Source organism: Anastrepha obliqua, chromosome 2 (assembly GCF_027943255.1).
Source record: "Anastrepha obliqua isolate idAnaObli1 chromosome 2, idAnaObli1_1.0, whole genome shotgun sequence".
Taxonomy (NCBI): Eukaryota; Metazoa; Arthropoda; class Insecta; order Diptera; family Tephritidae; genus Anastrepha; species Anastrepha obliqua.
In genome coordinates this window covers 50,824,689-50,841,931 of record NC_072893.1, presented here as the reverse complement: position 1 = coordinate 50,841,931, position 17,243 = coordinate 50,824,689, and the positions used below count along the sequence as shown (strand labels likewise).

At 39.5% G+C, this 17,243-nt stretch overlaps 1 protein-coding gene across 3 annotated transcripts in view; it reads left to right on the top strand.

Annotated features, from left to right (window-relative positions):
- Window positions 1-6,314: 6,314 nt before the first annotated feature.
- Window positions 6,315-17,243, top strand: part of LOC129238801 (galactokinase-like) — a 125,505-nt gene continuing 114,576 nt past the window's right edge. Inside the window, exons 1-2 of one of the 3 annotated variants that reach the window (XM_054873991.1) lie at window positions 6,315-6,333; window positions 16,685-17,052. In XM_054873991.1, the coding sequence (XP_054729966.1) occupies window positions 16,885-17,052 (168 nt within the window). In that variant the 5' untranslated portion in view covers window positions 6,315-6,333; window positions 16,685-16,884. Of the gene's footprint in view, window positions 6,334-6,727; window positions 6,888-6,926; window positions 7,031-16,684; window positions 17,053-17,243 lie in introns of those variants that run through there. The other 2 variants (XM_054873989.1, XM_054873990.1) reach the window with 2 other exon arrangements.

The following is a 17,243-nucleotide window of genomic DNA, read 5'->3' as shown; positions in this document are numbered from 1 at the left end:
TATCAATAAAATAATAAAAGCGGAGCAACTCAATCGTTCCCGTTTTGCAGTGAGAAAAGAAAAATGAATTTTTAGGAATATAGAATTTGGTCCATAAACCATTAAATTTTTTAAGTTATCAACTTAAGTTTTGGGAAAAGGAAAAAGTCACAGGTGGCTAAATATGGTGAATACGGTGGTTATTCGATGATATTTGATGAGTTTTTGGACAAAAAAGTATTCACAATATGAGCCTTGTGAGACCGTGCGTTATCGCGGTGCAAGATCCATGAGTTTTCTTTCCACAAATCGGGCTATTTCCTACGCAAATTCTCTAACACGTCGCATAGCTTCCAAATAAAATTCTTTACTAGCTTAAGCCCACGGCCCCGCTCGCGTAGGAGTAGTTTTGAGGGATTTAGGATATGTATATAAAAGAATTACAAACAATAATTTCATAGCAAATAGTTTTTTATTAATAACCATAGTATTACAATACCCGGCATCCGTTGCTATGCCTCGTTGAATAAAATCAAAACAACCAATCAGAAAAATATTAAGCAAAATTATTTTTATTCATTTTCTATCTCAAATCGTTTTTCAACTTTGCATTTGGGTCATAGTTGAACAGCTTATGGGGATTATGAAGTCTAGAGTGTGCTATAAATAACGGGAAATAGAAAAAAGTAAGATTTTTTAGATTAAATTTAAGCAAATATTCGATTATTAGTGACGAATGAGAGTGGTGGCGCGGCCTGGGGGCTGTGGGAAGGGAGTTCCATCATAAAAACATGCCTATAACCTTCATTGGGTGAAAATATTAATGTATACAAATTTTTACGTCATTTGGTGTTGTGGTTTCGTAGTGATGCGCGGTCAACGTACAGACATTCACCTTTATAGTATAGATTTACCGTAGAACCATTTGGAACGAATTCCGAATTCACTTTTGACCGACTTTGACGTGGTTTTTTGGGTTTCGGCTCATGTGAGTAGCGGTATTCAGCCGACTGGTTGCATGTTGACTGCTTTACATGTCAAACTCATATACCCACGTCTCATCACCTGTTATCAGGCGCTGGATAAACGTTGGGTCCGAATTCACTTGCTCAAGCATGTCTTCAGCCACCTTCTTCCTTATTTTTAAAAGAAGTTCAACTTTCTTAAAACGAGTTGAGCCCAATTGATGGTGTAAAATAGTGCAAATTGATTCATGAGACACACTAAGGTCAAGAGCTACCTCGTTAAAACTTAAATGATGGTGTTCCAGCACCATTTCCTTGACTTTGTCGACGTTTGACATTTTCATCTGTTGAAGACATTGAGGGGCGACCAGATCGGGGCAAATCTTCCACGACTCCTCGACCGTCTGCAAAAGCCTTATACCACTCGTAGACCCGTATTTTTGAGAAAAGCACACTCGCCATAGGCTTTCTGCAACATTTTCAAAGATTCGGCACACGAAATCCCGTTGAAAACACAATAAGACAAATTCTTGGTTCGATATTTTTATCCATAGTGAAAATCGCAGGGCACACCTCTGCTTGACTGATATAATTAAATGGCAAAAACAAGCTATTTAACAGATCACGCTCAAATTCTGCAACACTATAGAGGCCAGTTGTACCAACATTCCAGCAAAAAAAATTTAGACATACTTGTATGTGTAACGCGCGCTTTTTAATAGAACAATTCTCGATATGTTTTTGACATAGTGTACATTGTTGAAGGTGCCAGATATGTTAAGGAAAACTCCCATTGCATATTCTTCACAGTGCAGCACTTTCTCCATCTGTAGCACTCTTCTGAGGAGAGCTGTTTCAGTGGACTTCCTCGGAATGTGCTAAAATTTTTAAAAAGCCTTGAAATATGGGGTACCTCAGTAGGCTTTGCACGATAGATATCCTTTCGTCAAAAAAATGTAACGACCACCATACAACGCAGTGTATTGATTTTAAAAGGCAGCTTCAAAATTTTGATAGTCAAGTTTTATTACTACTTCTTCCGCAACTTTGCTCACAGACCATGATAAAATTCAAATTTCAAATTTTTTCAGTTGATCTTGCTCCTACATAAACGTGGCGAAAGTTAAAAAAGCATAGTACTTGAACCAATATTTTTGAGAATATTTCCCACTGTTGACTTATGTTACTTTTTTGCTCCTCAGTGTACGTATTAGCCATGAGTAGAGACAATTTTTCTGCAGTAGCACTCTGTTTTCGCTTCTCACTGCGCTACTGCTGCTGCGGCTGTTGCTGGTCTGACATTTTTCCCCCGATTTATATGCGCTCCATCATTTTTGTTGTACTACAGTGAAGTGTATCAATGTGGCAAGTCTTTGTAATTTGTATTAATTGACAACTAATTGTTTTCGCCTCTTAATAATAGTGTTGCCGACGCAACCAAAGCAACAGTAGCAGCGCTGCACAGCAACAACAACAACAAAAGTATGGAACCTGCAATAGGCCCGTTTCAGTTAATAAATTTTGTAAATATTTACGAATAGGTGAGGCGTGCAGACAGCAGCTGAAGCTTTGACGTAAATAACTCGATATGTTGCCACCGTGAAATGGGCAGTCATGCGAAGCTGTCATTGACAGCAAATTATTGCCGCTATTCTCCTATAGGCGACATTATTGTAATTACTATTCTTGTGTTTGCCATTGATCGACCGACCGGTCAATGATGATTGGAATTGGCGAAATGTTCGATGCTATTAAATAGCATTAAATTTTTTGTGCGATGCTCATCTTGATTTAAATATTTTCTATTTTAAGCAGACAAATGTGGCTAATTACACCGTGCAACATACATTTTCAGTATAAAGTGGAACTTATCCTATGGAAACGTTGTGGAAAAAAAACCCCATCGGTGCTATTCCAGCATCCGCAATTTTTGTTCGCGGAACGTTTATGTCAAAAAAAAAAAAAAAAATACCCATACTTTCTGCAAGTTTACTTAATCAATACCTTTTTTATTAGTCTCGATTCTTAAATTCTGGAAAGCAATGTTCCTAACCTGAGAAAATTAATACCAGTTGTCCGTAGTCAGAAAATTCTATTAGGTGCGCAACTAAGTTCGCGCTGTTTTATTGATGAAAATACAACTTTAATCAGAAAAAATGTTTACAAGTGAATCATTGAAAGTATTACCCCTCGCATGCTATTACTTTTTCCCATCTTTCTGGTAGATCTCGTATACCGTCGCGATAAACTGTTCATCTGTTGAGGCTATCCACGGATTAAGCCATTTTTTGATGTCTTCATATGAATGGAACTGCTGGTCAACTGCTGCGATCGGAATAGGTTATAATCAGACGACGGTAGGACTTCTCAATTTAGTGTTTCCAGGTAGGTTTTAATGGATTTGGCAAAGTAAGGCCGAGCGTTCCCATGCAGTAGAATCACTTTTTCATGCCTCTCCGCACATTGCGGCCGCTCCTCGCGCAGTGCTCGGCTCAATCGCATCAACTGAAGTCGATACCGATTCCCAGTGATGGTTTCGCTTGGTTTAACAGTTCATAAGAAATAACACCAACTTGGTCCCACTAAATACATAGCATAACCTTCGCAGAGTTAATATTCGGCCGAGGCGACGACGTAGAAGCATGACCGGGCAGTCCCCATGACTTTGAATTGCTGTAATGGATCCGTTTTTCATCACCCGTCACGATGCGATGAAGAAAACCCTTCCGTTTTTGCCGCTGGAGCAGTTGTTCACAGGCGAAAAAACGACGTTCAACATCCCTTGGTTTTAACTCATAAGGAACCCATACCCTCTGTTTCTGAAGCATTTCCAAATCATGCAATCGCTTGGAAATTGGTTGGGACTAGCGGGTAACTCCTAATACTGAAGCAAGCCCTTCTTGCGTTTGACACGGATCCTTTTCGTTGTGGTTGGCATATGAAATTATGTGGCCCGCTTGGGACGGTTCGCGATTGGGAAAGCGCTGAGAACATATTAGCAAATTGTAGTGTGCACTTGAAAATGATGTAACTCTTTTATGCGAATAAGCAAAATAAAGTAAATGATACAAATAATTGTGCATACAAGCTCGTACAGTGGCATCAAACTAAAATGGGATGCGCTGGTAAACGGTTGTGTCGCTGGGACTATTTGAAGTAAAACACGTATGAATTCCTGCACAAACCTACACTCTATCGGCCATCTGTATACAGTGGTCACACTATTTATGCGTCTTTGAGTCAAATTCTAATAATTCTGGTAATATTTTGTCTCTGGTGTCTCATTTTGGCTTGCAGCTACTGTTCGTGCAATTTGAGATGCACTTTTTAAATGCAAAACACACTTGGCATACTCCCGAAATTGATACAAAAGTAGGAAAATAATACATTATTATGTACATCTGTACGTATTTACCATAGGGTTGTCCTTAAATATGGGAAGAAAATTTATGAATTGAATTTTCTAAGCCTCAACCACTACGTCAATATGACGAGGATATCAAAGATATTACAACTCGAATCATTCCAAAATTTAACTAAGAACACAGCAGTCATTTTTTTTTTAATTTTATTTGTTTTATTACCATTTAATTTTAATTTAAACTAATAACACAGCTTCACGTATTTCTTTAGTCTTAATTTCATTTAGTCTTAATTTAAACCAGAAACATAGCTTTAATCATTATCGATCCCTTTTTCTCTCACTGGAGCATAGGGACACAGCTAAAAGCACAGTTTTACATATTTCCTAATTTTACCAAATAAACAAGACTGAGCTAAAATAGAAACGACAGGAGCTTAGCTTTGTTCTGATAACTTCGAGTTTATGTATTCAAAAAGCCCCCTCTGGCCTCGATACACCGTTTAGCGCGATCTAGAATTTTTCGGAAGAGTATTTCAGGTCATTGATTGGAATGTCCATCAGGATGTCGGTACAAGCCTTTTGGAGGGCCTCTACGGACGCAAAACGTTTTGCTTTCATGGTCGAACGCAATTTTCTGAATAGTTAGAAGTCTCATGGATCCATATCAGGCAAATACGTTAAGTGTTTCATGGTACAAATACGATTTCTAGTCAAAAAACCAGTTACAAAAGTGGATCGATGCACCGTCTCGCATTATCATGCAATAAGCGGCAGCTTCCTCCTTTACGGTATTCAGCGCAAATTCGACGAATGCGATGCAACAAACGTTTCAAAACACCTAGATAGAAAACTGCATTAACGGTTTTGCTTTTTGTGGACAATTCCCTTGAAATCGTAAAAAAAAAATGAGCGTCAACTTGATTTTTGTCTTCTCCAAAAGCGAGATTTTGGTTGGTGGTTTGTCTTAGGTCTTCTTTACGCCACTTTGACGCTTAGTTTCAGGTTCATATTGGAAACACCACGTTTCATCACCAGTTACAATGTTGTAAAGGAAGCTCTCGTCTCTTTTTTCACCTCTTTAATAAGGTCTTTCGAGTGTTGAATTCTGAGCAATTTTTGGTCCTCAGTTAACTTGTGCGGTATGAAACGTGCACCTACCTTTTATAAGCCCAAATGATCAGTTAAATTTTATAAATCGATGTTTTGGAGATATTCAACCCCGATTCCAAAAACTTCAACGATGATTTCGGTTAATTTTTGATAAATTTACAAACAATTTCGATGATTACTGATTTTGAGCCCGTATTCATTGTCATTTATGTCTCCACAATCATCTCTGAAACGTGTAAATCGCTCATGAACTCTATCACGAGATAGACAATCATAGCCACAAACTTTTTTCATCAATTCAAACGTTTTCCCGATTGAAAAACAAAATTTGATTATTAGCTCTTTTTTCGAAACTCATTTTTGTACCGATGACGCAAAGGTACTGACACTTTAGACGCAATAACTTCGCTTCCACTGAACCGAGTGTTACCAAAGCCAGTCCTGTTTATTTTGGGCTTCACCTTTTATATTGACTTAGTTTTAATTTTGAACTTTGACCCTTCAGCAATACGCCTGAACCCTTTCAAATCAGATCAAGCTTTTTTATGCAATATCTTTGCCTGTGGTATTATCAATTGAGTTTGTGAGACTGAAAAAAATTGATGTGATTTTTATTTAAGCACCACCCTAATGCATACATACATACATAAGTTAACATGTGTCAGAATCAAACAGAAGCTCTTGTGTTGTTGTTAGCATTATTTTAAAAACTAAGTAAAGTAGTTCTTTAGTATACAGAATTAATCTAATTAGTGTTTGCCGAGTGGCGAATCTTTAGTAATAATTGCTGATAAAAATAAATGACATTCGCGTGTCATTCGAGAGTGCAAATAGCAGCATGTGAGCGGGCGTCAAACGCTCTCAACAAGCCGGCAATCAGTGCAGTATGCAGTGCACGAAGGAATGAATGAACGGGTGAGTGTCATCTTCAGTGCTTCTTCAAGTGCGGCGATTGCTTCGATTATTTGACGTGGGCTTTCGAGGGCAGTATGGGGGACTGAGCAGTTACAAAGCGAAGAGGCCAAAGCAAAATTCACAATGACAGCTGAGCAACAACTGAACAAGTGAACAAGTGAACAGCTGAACAGCTGAGAAAGAGCATCAGCACTCGCAACCAGTTCATTGCACTGCATTTGTGGCGTACCTGCTACATCCAAGCCGTACAATTCAGAACCCAATTCCCCTTTATGTTGTTCTCCCACAGCTACATACACACATGCATATACGTATTTCATTGCCACTTGACATTTCTCGTAGCATTTATTGTAATATTTGCTTTTTGTTTGAATATTCGGCGCGAATTTAGTTGCTTATCGCTATCGGAGCTGATAAGAAAGCTGCGTCAACAAATGTCAGCGTAAATACCGAGTCAAATTCGGTTGTTTAACAAAAATAATAACAAGTGTTTTTACTAAGAAAAAAAAAAAACGAACAAGCATAGTATTCCAAGTGGTGGAAAGGGCGGCTGGGTAAGTGAGCACCACAAAGTTAACGAGTGTAAAGAATAAAAAAAGTTAAAATCAAGTGTGTGTGAAAGCAATATAAATAATAATCAGTGGGGACAGTGCCGGCGCCTTTGCAATCAGTTGACGCGCTCTGCTGCGAGAGTGAGGTACAAGTTTTTAATACATTTATTTTTGTGCATTGTTGTATAATATTTCTTTTGGTAAAATTTGCAACAAGTTCAATGTTATCGTTGCTTTTGATTTAATTATACACAAGTAAAGGTACGGAAGTGTGGCTTGTTTGGCTTCCACCAACAAATTTTCCTGCGAAAGTGAATACGCATTTAGTTTGTGCGAAAAATTGATAAATTCGGAAATGAACTTGATATTCATTGTGTGGTAATTTACAAAACAAAAATGCAATAAAATAAAAATAAAACATCACGAACTCGTTTTCAAATATAATATATTGCCGTACTCGCAAGGGAAACACTGAGCGACTGAGCGTCAAATTGCGACGAAAATATAGAAATTAGGAATAGTTTGGTGGAGCATTTTAAGGCTAAACTTTCCATTGTTACCACATTTGGATGGGGACCGGAGGGGGTTTGGCCCCGCACAAATCGCGCAATTTTTTCGAGTTTTCTTGATTCATTTTTTTTAACATCTATACATATATGAGGATATATATTTAAAAGCAAAAAAAAGAACGGAGGCGAAAATCGCGTAATTTTTTATTAAAAATTTTTCCAATATAAATATAAAGGGCCGGTTTTAGGCGCCGGTGTTGATTTTGAATAAAATACTATTTTTTTAGGAAATTATTGTCATTTCTCTTTATTATGATAATATCGGTATGGCTCAATTGCGTATGGAACAAAATATTGGCCAAATGGCCGCCGCGGCCTCTGCAGCACACCTCCAAAGACCACCAAATGCAAATAGTTCCTTATCTAAAGGGTAGTTAAGTTTTAAGGGCCGGTGTTGATTTTGATTAAAATGCAATTTTTTAGGAAATTATTGCCATTTTTCTTTATTATGATAATATTGGTATGGCTCAATTACGTATGGAATAAAATATCGGCCAAATGACCGCCGCGGGCTCGGCGGCACACCTCCATCCGATGGTCCAAATTTTCGATGACGCTGAGGCATAATTGAGGTTCTATGCCGTTAATGTGACGAATAATCTCATCCTTTAGCTCTTGAATTGTTGCTGGCTTATTAACGTACACCGTTTCTTTCAAATAACCTCAAAGAAAGAAGTCCAACGAAGTCGTTGACGTTTAGGTGTGGTTCACATTCAACATTGGCCCTTGAAATTTAACCACCCTTTATAAAAATATTTCTGGTTTGTACAATAACATTTTCCCTATTTCTAGAAATCCTTTTTTTTAACATTTTGACTATTTCTAAAAATACATTTTATCAAAGGGAAATGGCCAAATGCACTCTTTTAAAAGCTATAAAAGTTCTATTGAACCTCATTGTTGTTTTTTTCTGGCGAAACGGTTGTTGTTTTTTTCATACCAGAAAATATTAATTTATAGTAAATAAAAGCAATTTTTTAACAATATGAAACAGTTTATTATGTCTCAAAAACATAGTAATAAAAGAATAAGGTATCCTCAGGAAATATTTTTCAAATTTTCGAGAAAAAAAACCCAATTTATTGTTTAAAAAAATTAAAATTTTTGAAAAAAACTAATACCCGATCTAAAAAAGTGGGTAGAAAGAAAGCACGGTGAGGTTAACTATTACCTCAAACCGTTTTTGTCCGGACATGGGTCCTTTCGCAAGTATTTGTGGCGAATGGGAAAAGTGAGCCTACCAAACTGCATGTATGGAAATACTGAGTATGATGATACAAAGCTGACCTACTTTAAATGCGAGAGGTGGAACATAGAGAGAAAAAGCCTACAACTAGCTATTGGTGTATTTACACTTGAAGAAATTATCGAGAAAATGGTGATAGACGAAGAAAAACGGAATGCCGTCGCAAATTTTGTGAAGGATATTACCCGAAAAAAGAAGCTTGAAATGGAAAGTTATGCTGAAGAGCATTGAGCATAGGTGTCTCAAAACAGGCGACATTATGATATCAAAACTATACCATATCAAAATTTTATTAGTTATAAAATAGCATGCCCGAAATTTTTCTAAAAATACTGACTGAAATACAGAAGTTTTTTACGGAAATTTGTTGAATTATATTTTTTAATTTTCATTAATTTTAAAAATAAAAGTATTGAATTTTCGATGGAAATTTTCACAAAGTTTGATTCTGATCAAAAAGTTTGAATTTTCGATGAGAATTTGGTGAATTTTTTTTTTGTTTCTCAAAGTTTGAACCTTGTTTTTATGGTTTTTGTAGGAGAATGGCCAAAAAGTATTAAAGTTGAATAAGAAATAAATGCATTGACGAAACTTGTCAATAAGTCCCAGAGCTATGGTTATTTAACGCAGTGGATTTCAGACTACCTTAGCTTAGGTTAGGCTGAGGCGGTTATCCTATGGGACCCTCAGGCTCATAGCTCATTGTGATGCCGCATGGGGAGCTTACCCTATTTCTCCGAAAACCAGTGTGAGCTTTTCGAAAATTTTAGAATATCCCTGATTTCTGCAGAACTGAGATCTTGCAATTCATTGAAAAGTTGTCCAATGGTAAATCTACGTCTGGATAGAGCAGGACAATGGCACAAAAGGTCCTCTTCCTCATCTAGACAACTTCTACAGAAGTCATGTGTTTGCATACCCAACCTTTGGGTGTCCTCTGTGTAAACATGGGAGGACTCGCCCTGTCTTACATCGTTCTGTTCCCGCTCTTCCCTTGAGGGTAGGAGGGTCGTGAATGTCGGTCGGTGGCAAGTGTAGGTTGGAGCGCATAGTCACTCAGTCCGGGAAGCTCCAAAGTACCAGCCAGGACTTCGCCGTGACCGTAATTCGTATTTGATCACTTACTTAGAGTGTTTAGCCTTATTGCTGCACTGCGCAAGACATATTTTGCCTGCATATCTACCGGAGGAAGTTTAATGCCGCATATAATTCTGTCAAAGGTATGGTTGACAACGCACTAGTTATAAGATTAGATGCTAGTACTTGAACCTTATCAATTATTTTGATGTTCACCCACCTTCTCAAGAGCATTCCAACATATTACAATACCTTAGTAGAGTATTTGTCTAACCACTGCTGTGTAGACCCTGTGTACATATAATTTTGGGTTTCAACCTTCCGCAGGAGTACAACATTATTAAAGCTTTCCCTAGTCTATCTGCGACTGTGCGCCCCCAATTGAGCGTCCTATCCAGTACAAGTCGTATATATTTTGTCCTTTCTGTTCCTCTAAGTGGTTTCTCCGCTAGGAATATTTTATGTTTCCTGTTAAACAGGTCCTCGACTTTTACACCAAAGTGATAGCCTGTTGAGAGATCGTTGGTGAAGATCACATAATGTTGGAAGGTGTTTACCCGAGATTGCTATTACAATATCATCGGTATATGAAATTATCCTACCTCCCGGTGTTTTCAAGTTCTTGAAAAGATTATTGACAGTCAGGTTCCACAGAAGTGGAGAGCTTACCCCACTTTGGGGTTTACCCCTGAGCGGAAATCTCTTAGTGGATGTGTCACCCAAATTTGCGCTTATCGTTCGCCCAGTTAGCATGCGTTCTATAAACGAGAATATAATGGAAGGCAACCTCGATGTGTAGAAAGGCAGCGATGGTGTATTTTTTATAGTGAAGTGATTTCTCAACTGTGTCAACTAGCGCCTGGAGCGCTGTTGTCACTGATTTGCCTTTGATGTAAGCATTTTGGGACGGTGATAGCTTTTCCTTTGATAAAGCTAACCTTTCCTTTGCATGCACATCTAGCAACCGTTCTAAGGATTCTAACAGAAAGGCTTATGATAGGCTTATCGGCCTGCAGTTTCATGTTCGCGATTTTTCTTCCTTTGAGAATAAATACCAATTTTACTTCTGCCCATATCTTGGGGACATAAATAAGTCGAATCACCACTTCAAAAAGTAAGGCGAGTATAGGCGCATTCATATCTTTTGTAAGTTGCAGATCAGCTTGGAAGATTCCATCTGGCTCCGGCTATTTATAAGGTTTGAAGCTGCCAATGGCAAATTTTCTGTTACCCTACGTTATAAAATCTGTTGGGGGATTCTCGTTATGAAGTACCCTATGATCAGAAAGTACCGGGAATGTTTAAATAAAACAATATAAATGTAAATTTCAGGCAAATTTATTTTATCTCCTTCAAAATATGACCCATCTGAAGCAACACACATATGCCAACGTTCAGTCCAGTCCTGCATGCACCTTTGGTAAGCCGACGAAGGGATAACTTTCAGCTCCTTCGTCGCATTCTCTTTGATCTCCTCTATGGACTGAAATCTCCTTCCACGAAGTGGTAACTTCAACTTGGGGAACAAAAAGACGACGCATGGGGCCATATTAGGTGAATATGGTGCTTGTGCGGTGGTATTTACTTGGTGTTTGCTCAAATAACCCAACAAAATTTGGGCTCGGTGCGATGGCGCGTTATCATCATGCAAAATCCAAAAATTGTTTGCCCACATTTTCGGCCGGCCAGGCAGACACTAATGATCCGATGGCCCTAAAAAGTGAAAGCAGTGTGTCTTACAGTTCTACCAACATTAGAAAAAAATATGGACCAGTTCCCACGTGCGCGGTTCGTTTAAATTAAACATTTCCGGGACTTTCTGATCATATGGTATAGGAGTTCCGCTGTCTTCGTCGCAGAGACCGTCAGCATTAGTAATTCCAGTGCTTCTTCTCTGCTAATTGTCCAATGGCCGTTCTCTTTTATGAGGTGGCTACGGTTACTGGGGCTCGTTTTTGCAACTTTCCGAAGTCTACTGGTCTTCTCACCACTTTCTATCTTTTGACAGAAGTCTCCCCAAGACGCTGTGTTTGTTGCCCTTATGCCATACTTAAATCTACCTTGACAAAAAAAAGCTTTGCACAAGAGAGATCATCGTCTAACCAAACTTTTTTACTATACCCATAAAAATTTATTGCTCGTTAATAATTTAACAATATTTTATGCACTTTCAATATCCTTTCTAAATTCATGCGTAATCTTGAAATAAACTTTGCCTTTCAAACAAAGAAAACATTTAAATTTCCATTTAGGGCAGTCCGCTAAAGCGAAAGATGAACAGAGAAGCGATAAAACACTTCATGTGTGTGTAATTAAGTTCCTTTGTCTTCGCGATTTTATCTTCATTTTTATCTCCATTTTTTTTTTGTTTTTGGAATATGGCAAAGTGTTCCTTGTGCCTCAACATGTGCGCATCGCACTTGATGTAGTTGCTTTTATTTTAATTTTTATTATTTTTATGATGCTTTTAAAAACACTTTTAAGACTTTTATGTGAAAAGTTTCTGCCATTGGACGGTTGGCTACTGAGTGCGCGCTGATCTCTGCTCAAGTGTAAACAAAGCGAAACGAAATTTTAGAATGCGGCAAAGTATGCAGTAGGAGAGTCTGGTTTATGCACAGTTTACGCCAATTTCGATGCTCACACACAGTCACTCACACACTTACAAACTTCTGTATTATATTTACAAATGTTACGTTACTTTTCACTCCTTTGCTGTGAGTCAGCCAAAATGTTGCTTTCCACTTTTGTTCTCTCACATTCGAGTTAATTTCGGGTGCTATGGCGGGGAATTGAATTTAATAAGCGGCAAAAGTTAAAAACTATCATAAAAGTTATTTTTATGCGTTTTTCTGAATTTTTTATGCCGGCAGTTTTTTTCTAAGCTGTCAGGTCATCTTAGGTCAAGTTGGGTTAAGCTAAGCAGGAGGGTACTGAAAATTTTCTTAGCACCAATAGGCCTGCAATGGGACCGTTTGTTATAGTATATGAATCCGAAATCCCTATTCCTTCTCTAATCAGCTCCCTGAGCCAATGGACCTGAGTAGCAGGCACATCTAAAACTCTAGCGCTGCGCTCAGTTCACTCAAAAGCTTTGTAATCAAAACTGATGTTACCTTTAGTGTCCGACCGACTGTCGCAGATACTCTTGTCCTTAAACAGAAAAGACTGTAGGCAGTTGGTTGGACTGATGACGGGCCACTTTCTATGGGCGAAGCACACGGAAAAGGTAGGCATTTCAGACAGTGCCTTTTGCCCAGCATGTGGAGAGGAGGATGAGACGACGGACCACTTTCTCACTTTCTGTGCGTCTGTCCGGCCTTCGCTCGTATTAGGCTTGAGGTCTTCGTTAAGAAGCGACCACCTTGGCTCCTTGTCACCACAAAATCTACTCAGATTTCTTCGGAGGTCGGGTAGATTTAGAAAAAAGAACATTAAAATGGGAACCCGAGTGCAGTAAAATGGACTTAATTATGTCTGAGTGCTGTACTTGCTAGTCTGTCCCGACAAAAAAAAATAATGTTTTGTTTGGTTTTTCTCTTCGTCATAGCAAAAAAGTAACTAGCACTTAGATTTACTTACCTGCAGAGTGGCTGAACAGTTCATGAACGCATTGTGTACTCAGGTGGTAGATTAACAAAAGAGCTAAATAGCTGAATTTGGCAAACATAAAAAGTAAATATTAAACGAGTGTGTGCCCCTCCCATAGATTTTGTTGCAGAAAGGTGCCCTCCTTCTTATGTGCCCTCTTTCTTATCTGGCCACTTCTTCGGTAGTTTTTTAATATTTTTTTATTAGTTTAATCTGGACTCGATAGCTACAATTTTCACTCAACGAAATGCAAATAAACCTTGTGTCCGGAGTTGCATTTTGGGTATAGTAAATTGGCCCGTCATTGGCAATTGAGTGGTAAAGTCTTCGCCGTCTTCGCTTGGACGATGACAACGTCCCATAAAGCGTCCCTTGGAGTGTTTGAGAGAAAGATTCTGTTGACCTTCACACGTTGGCAACGGTGAATATCGTAGGACATGGAATGATGTTGAGCTGTATGAGCTTTACGGTGACTTAGACATAGGTTAGATTAGGGAAAGATGCGCCTCACATTAACACAACGCGGGCTAGGCTAGTGCGCAAATGTGCAAAGTCGCGAGATCCTTCTGGCCACGGCTAAATCGGGGACGCTCGAGAGATCTTATAAGACTAACAAAGTCGCAGCTATCGAATTTGGTATGTATCCTTACCGTACATTGTTCATTTGGTGTCCATGCCGTGAGGCTTGGGATTGCTTAAAGTCGAGGTGGAATCATCTGAGCATTTTCTTTTCAGCTGCCCTGCTCTCGTCGGGCAAAGGTTTAGACAATTGTACTCTCAACCTTTCACACATCTGGTGAAATTCATCAGTAGCCTGAAGCGGCTAACACAAACGTGAATCGCCACTGATGGTCGTCATCCTCTAGTCCAAGTTCCCTTTTCTTCTACCTGTCTGGCTCCTTCCCTTCTTCTTTTCCCTTCCCCTCCCCCTGTATGGTATCACGATGGTCAAATTCCAAATTTTCGATCCAAGTGGGTCCCTAGCAAGGGCAGCCATTTAACCTGATTAAGATTCAGTGGCTTCCTTGGCTGGGTCATGTTGTTTGAATGAATGAAAGTATTCGATGCGATACCAACTGGTGGTAGCTGAGGAAGAGGAAGGTATCCTCTGCTTTCGAAACATCAGATGGAGAAGGACTAGGCTTCCAACGACTGGCGCGCTTTGTTAAGCTCGACCAAATCAAAAAGAACCAGAAGAATTTGGCTTATCAAATTTACTTCAGCGTAGAAGTGTAGCACAAGAGCGAAAAGGGCTAGTCCAGTCAAGTCTATATCAAATGTGTTTGTTGTGGTTTAGAGAAGATCTGTTTTTTTCCATGTTATTTTAGTGAAGTGGTGTCTTCATAGTGTGTTGTTCCGATCCTTCTAGCCTATGTGTAGGAGAGTGCTGCCTTTCTAGCCAAATCAGTCTAATCTAAACTAACAACTAATTTATAAGGAGCCTGAACAAAATTTGGTTGATTCGATTCGGTGATTTTTTGAGCCTTTGGATTGGTTCGTTAAAACGGGTTTGAGGCAGTTTTTTCACAAGCTAATCAAAGTAATGAAACATAACTACATATTTTTGGGAAAACCAGATATTAGACCGAGGTTCGGTTAGATAGTGATGGTTGCCCAGAAAGTGGGCACATTTGGGCGAAAGAAGTTTGTTTCATCTTTGTGATACCATTGCAAGAAGGGGAAAAGAGATGAAGGAAAAGGACGAAAGGGAAAGGGGTGGGGAGGGTTGAGTGTTTGTGGACTATGAACGGTGACTAGTCTGCGGTTGTGTTAGCCTCTTTATGCTGCTGATGAAGTTCATCAAATTCTTGTTATCAAGACCTGCTATATCAGCAGGCGCAGAAAAGAAGTGAGAACCAAGATGCTTAAATCTGAGATGATTCCACCTCATCCTCCATACAGCTGACGCAAAAAGGACTCGAAGTAATTCCGAGTCTCATGGCATGTGTACCCCGCGGGCAGTGCCCCGAGAGGATGCCCACGAAATTTGAGAGATGAGATTTTGTCATCCTCAGAATATCCCTCGAACGCCTCCTATCCAAACGTGGCCAGAAGAACTTTGCGACCTTACACGTTCATGTACTTACCCAGCGCTCGCTGAGTTGGTGCAAAGCCCATCCTTCCAGGAGTAGAGCGCAGGTTGTCAAGGGGATCCTGACCCTCTCTGACAACGACTCCATATAACTCCCCACTCTGCCACGACCGTTCTGTCGCTGAGCATTTTGTAAATAAACGTGGAAAGGTCGGCTCCAACCCCCAGCCGACGCGTTATTAAAAGCCCCCTCAATGTCGAGGAAGGCACCAACTGCGAGTTCTTTTTGATGTAGAGATTCCCCAATATCTTTAACAATTGTGTGCAGGGCAGATTCCACTGATCTGCCCTTACAGTAAGCATGTTGGGTGTGCGACAAACGCCCCCGAGGAATTTCGCTACTTATGTGTAAGTCAATCAGCCTCTCAAGGGTTTTCGGCAAGAAAGATGAGAGACTGATTGGGGGAGACATGCGAGCTCTTGAATGCCTTGGGTATAAAGACAACACTCACGGCTCTCCATGATCTCGGTATATAGCCCTTGGCTACGCAGCTCGCATAGATAGGGCTCAACCAACGGCATGATACCTCAACAGATTTCTGCAGTTGGGCAGGAATGATGCCGTCAAGACCAGGCGACTTGAAGCGCCTAGAGGAGTAAATGGCCCATGCCAGGCGACCAGCCCCGGTCCGGAATGCAAGTTGAAATGCTTTCTAGGCCGGTGCTGCTAGGTGCTGGGCTCGTCGGAAAATGGGCGTCGAGAAGTAACTTCAGTGACTCCTTGTTGCTCATCGCCCAACGTCCCAATTCGTTTCTTAAGTACCCCAAGGGAGCGGAACTCTTCGTTAGTACTCGTCTAAACCTGGAGGACTCATGGCAGCCCTTTACGCTGTCGCAGAAGCTTCTCCAAGAGTCCTTCTTAGCCTTCTTATTTTCGGACTTGTATATTCCTAGCCCTGCTTTATACAGCCCGTCATCGTTCAGGAAGGCCGTTGAGTCCGCAGATCATTTAGCGCTACTCAGGGTGCACCACGCGGAGGCGATCTGCCCTACACCCCGATATTAGACCTAAGCAGTTTTTAATTTTTAATAATTAAATACTGAACTTTTATAAAAAAAATCTTAAACTACAGCTACGAATGATTAGTATTAAAAAAAATAAATATTACAGAGCATTAATTTAGTGCTTGACCGATGAAGAAGGGCCTAAGATGGTATAAACAGTTTTGTCAAAAGTCCACAAAAAAAAGATAACTTGAGTTTTACTTGAAATTTTTTTTTGCAGTCATTAACAAAAAACAAAGAAAGCAGAGGCCAGTGCAGGTTTATGAACGAGAATTTCCAAGAATCTTTAATTACTGAAAAAATCGCTCACGTGCCACTGATTACCAGCAATCAGCAACCGTCAGTCGGCTAATATAAAACTAAGCACACATACACACACATAAATACATTGGGAGTAACAAGTAAATCGAGACAATAATAATGCCCGCAGTTACAAAACTAGCCACTTTCGAAGAAATTCTGACACTGGCCAAATCGACATATCATGAAATTTTTGGCGCTGATCCAGAAGTGGCCTGCTGTGCGCCGGGACGTGTTAATTTGATTGGCGAACATATCGACTATAACGACGGCTTCGTTTTGCCAATGGTGAGTATGAAAAAAGTATAGAAAAACTAAGCACTTAATTAAACCACACGAAAAAATTTAGGCTTGCCCATTTAGCAATTAAAAAGAGGCAAGCAAAATGTATTAAAAAACATTGAAAAAAAAAAAACTAATTAAAAAAAGGAGTGTTGGAAAGGCGAGAGGGAGGAAGGAAAATCAATTTTTCTTTTCCT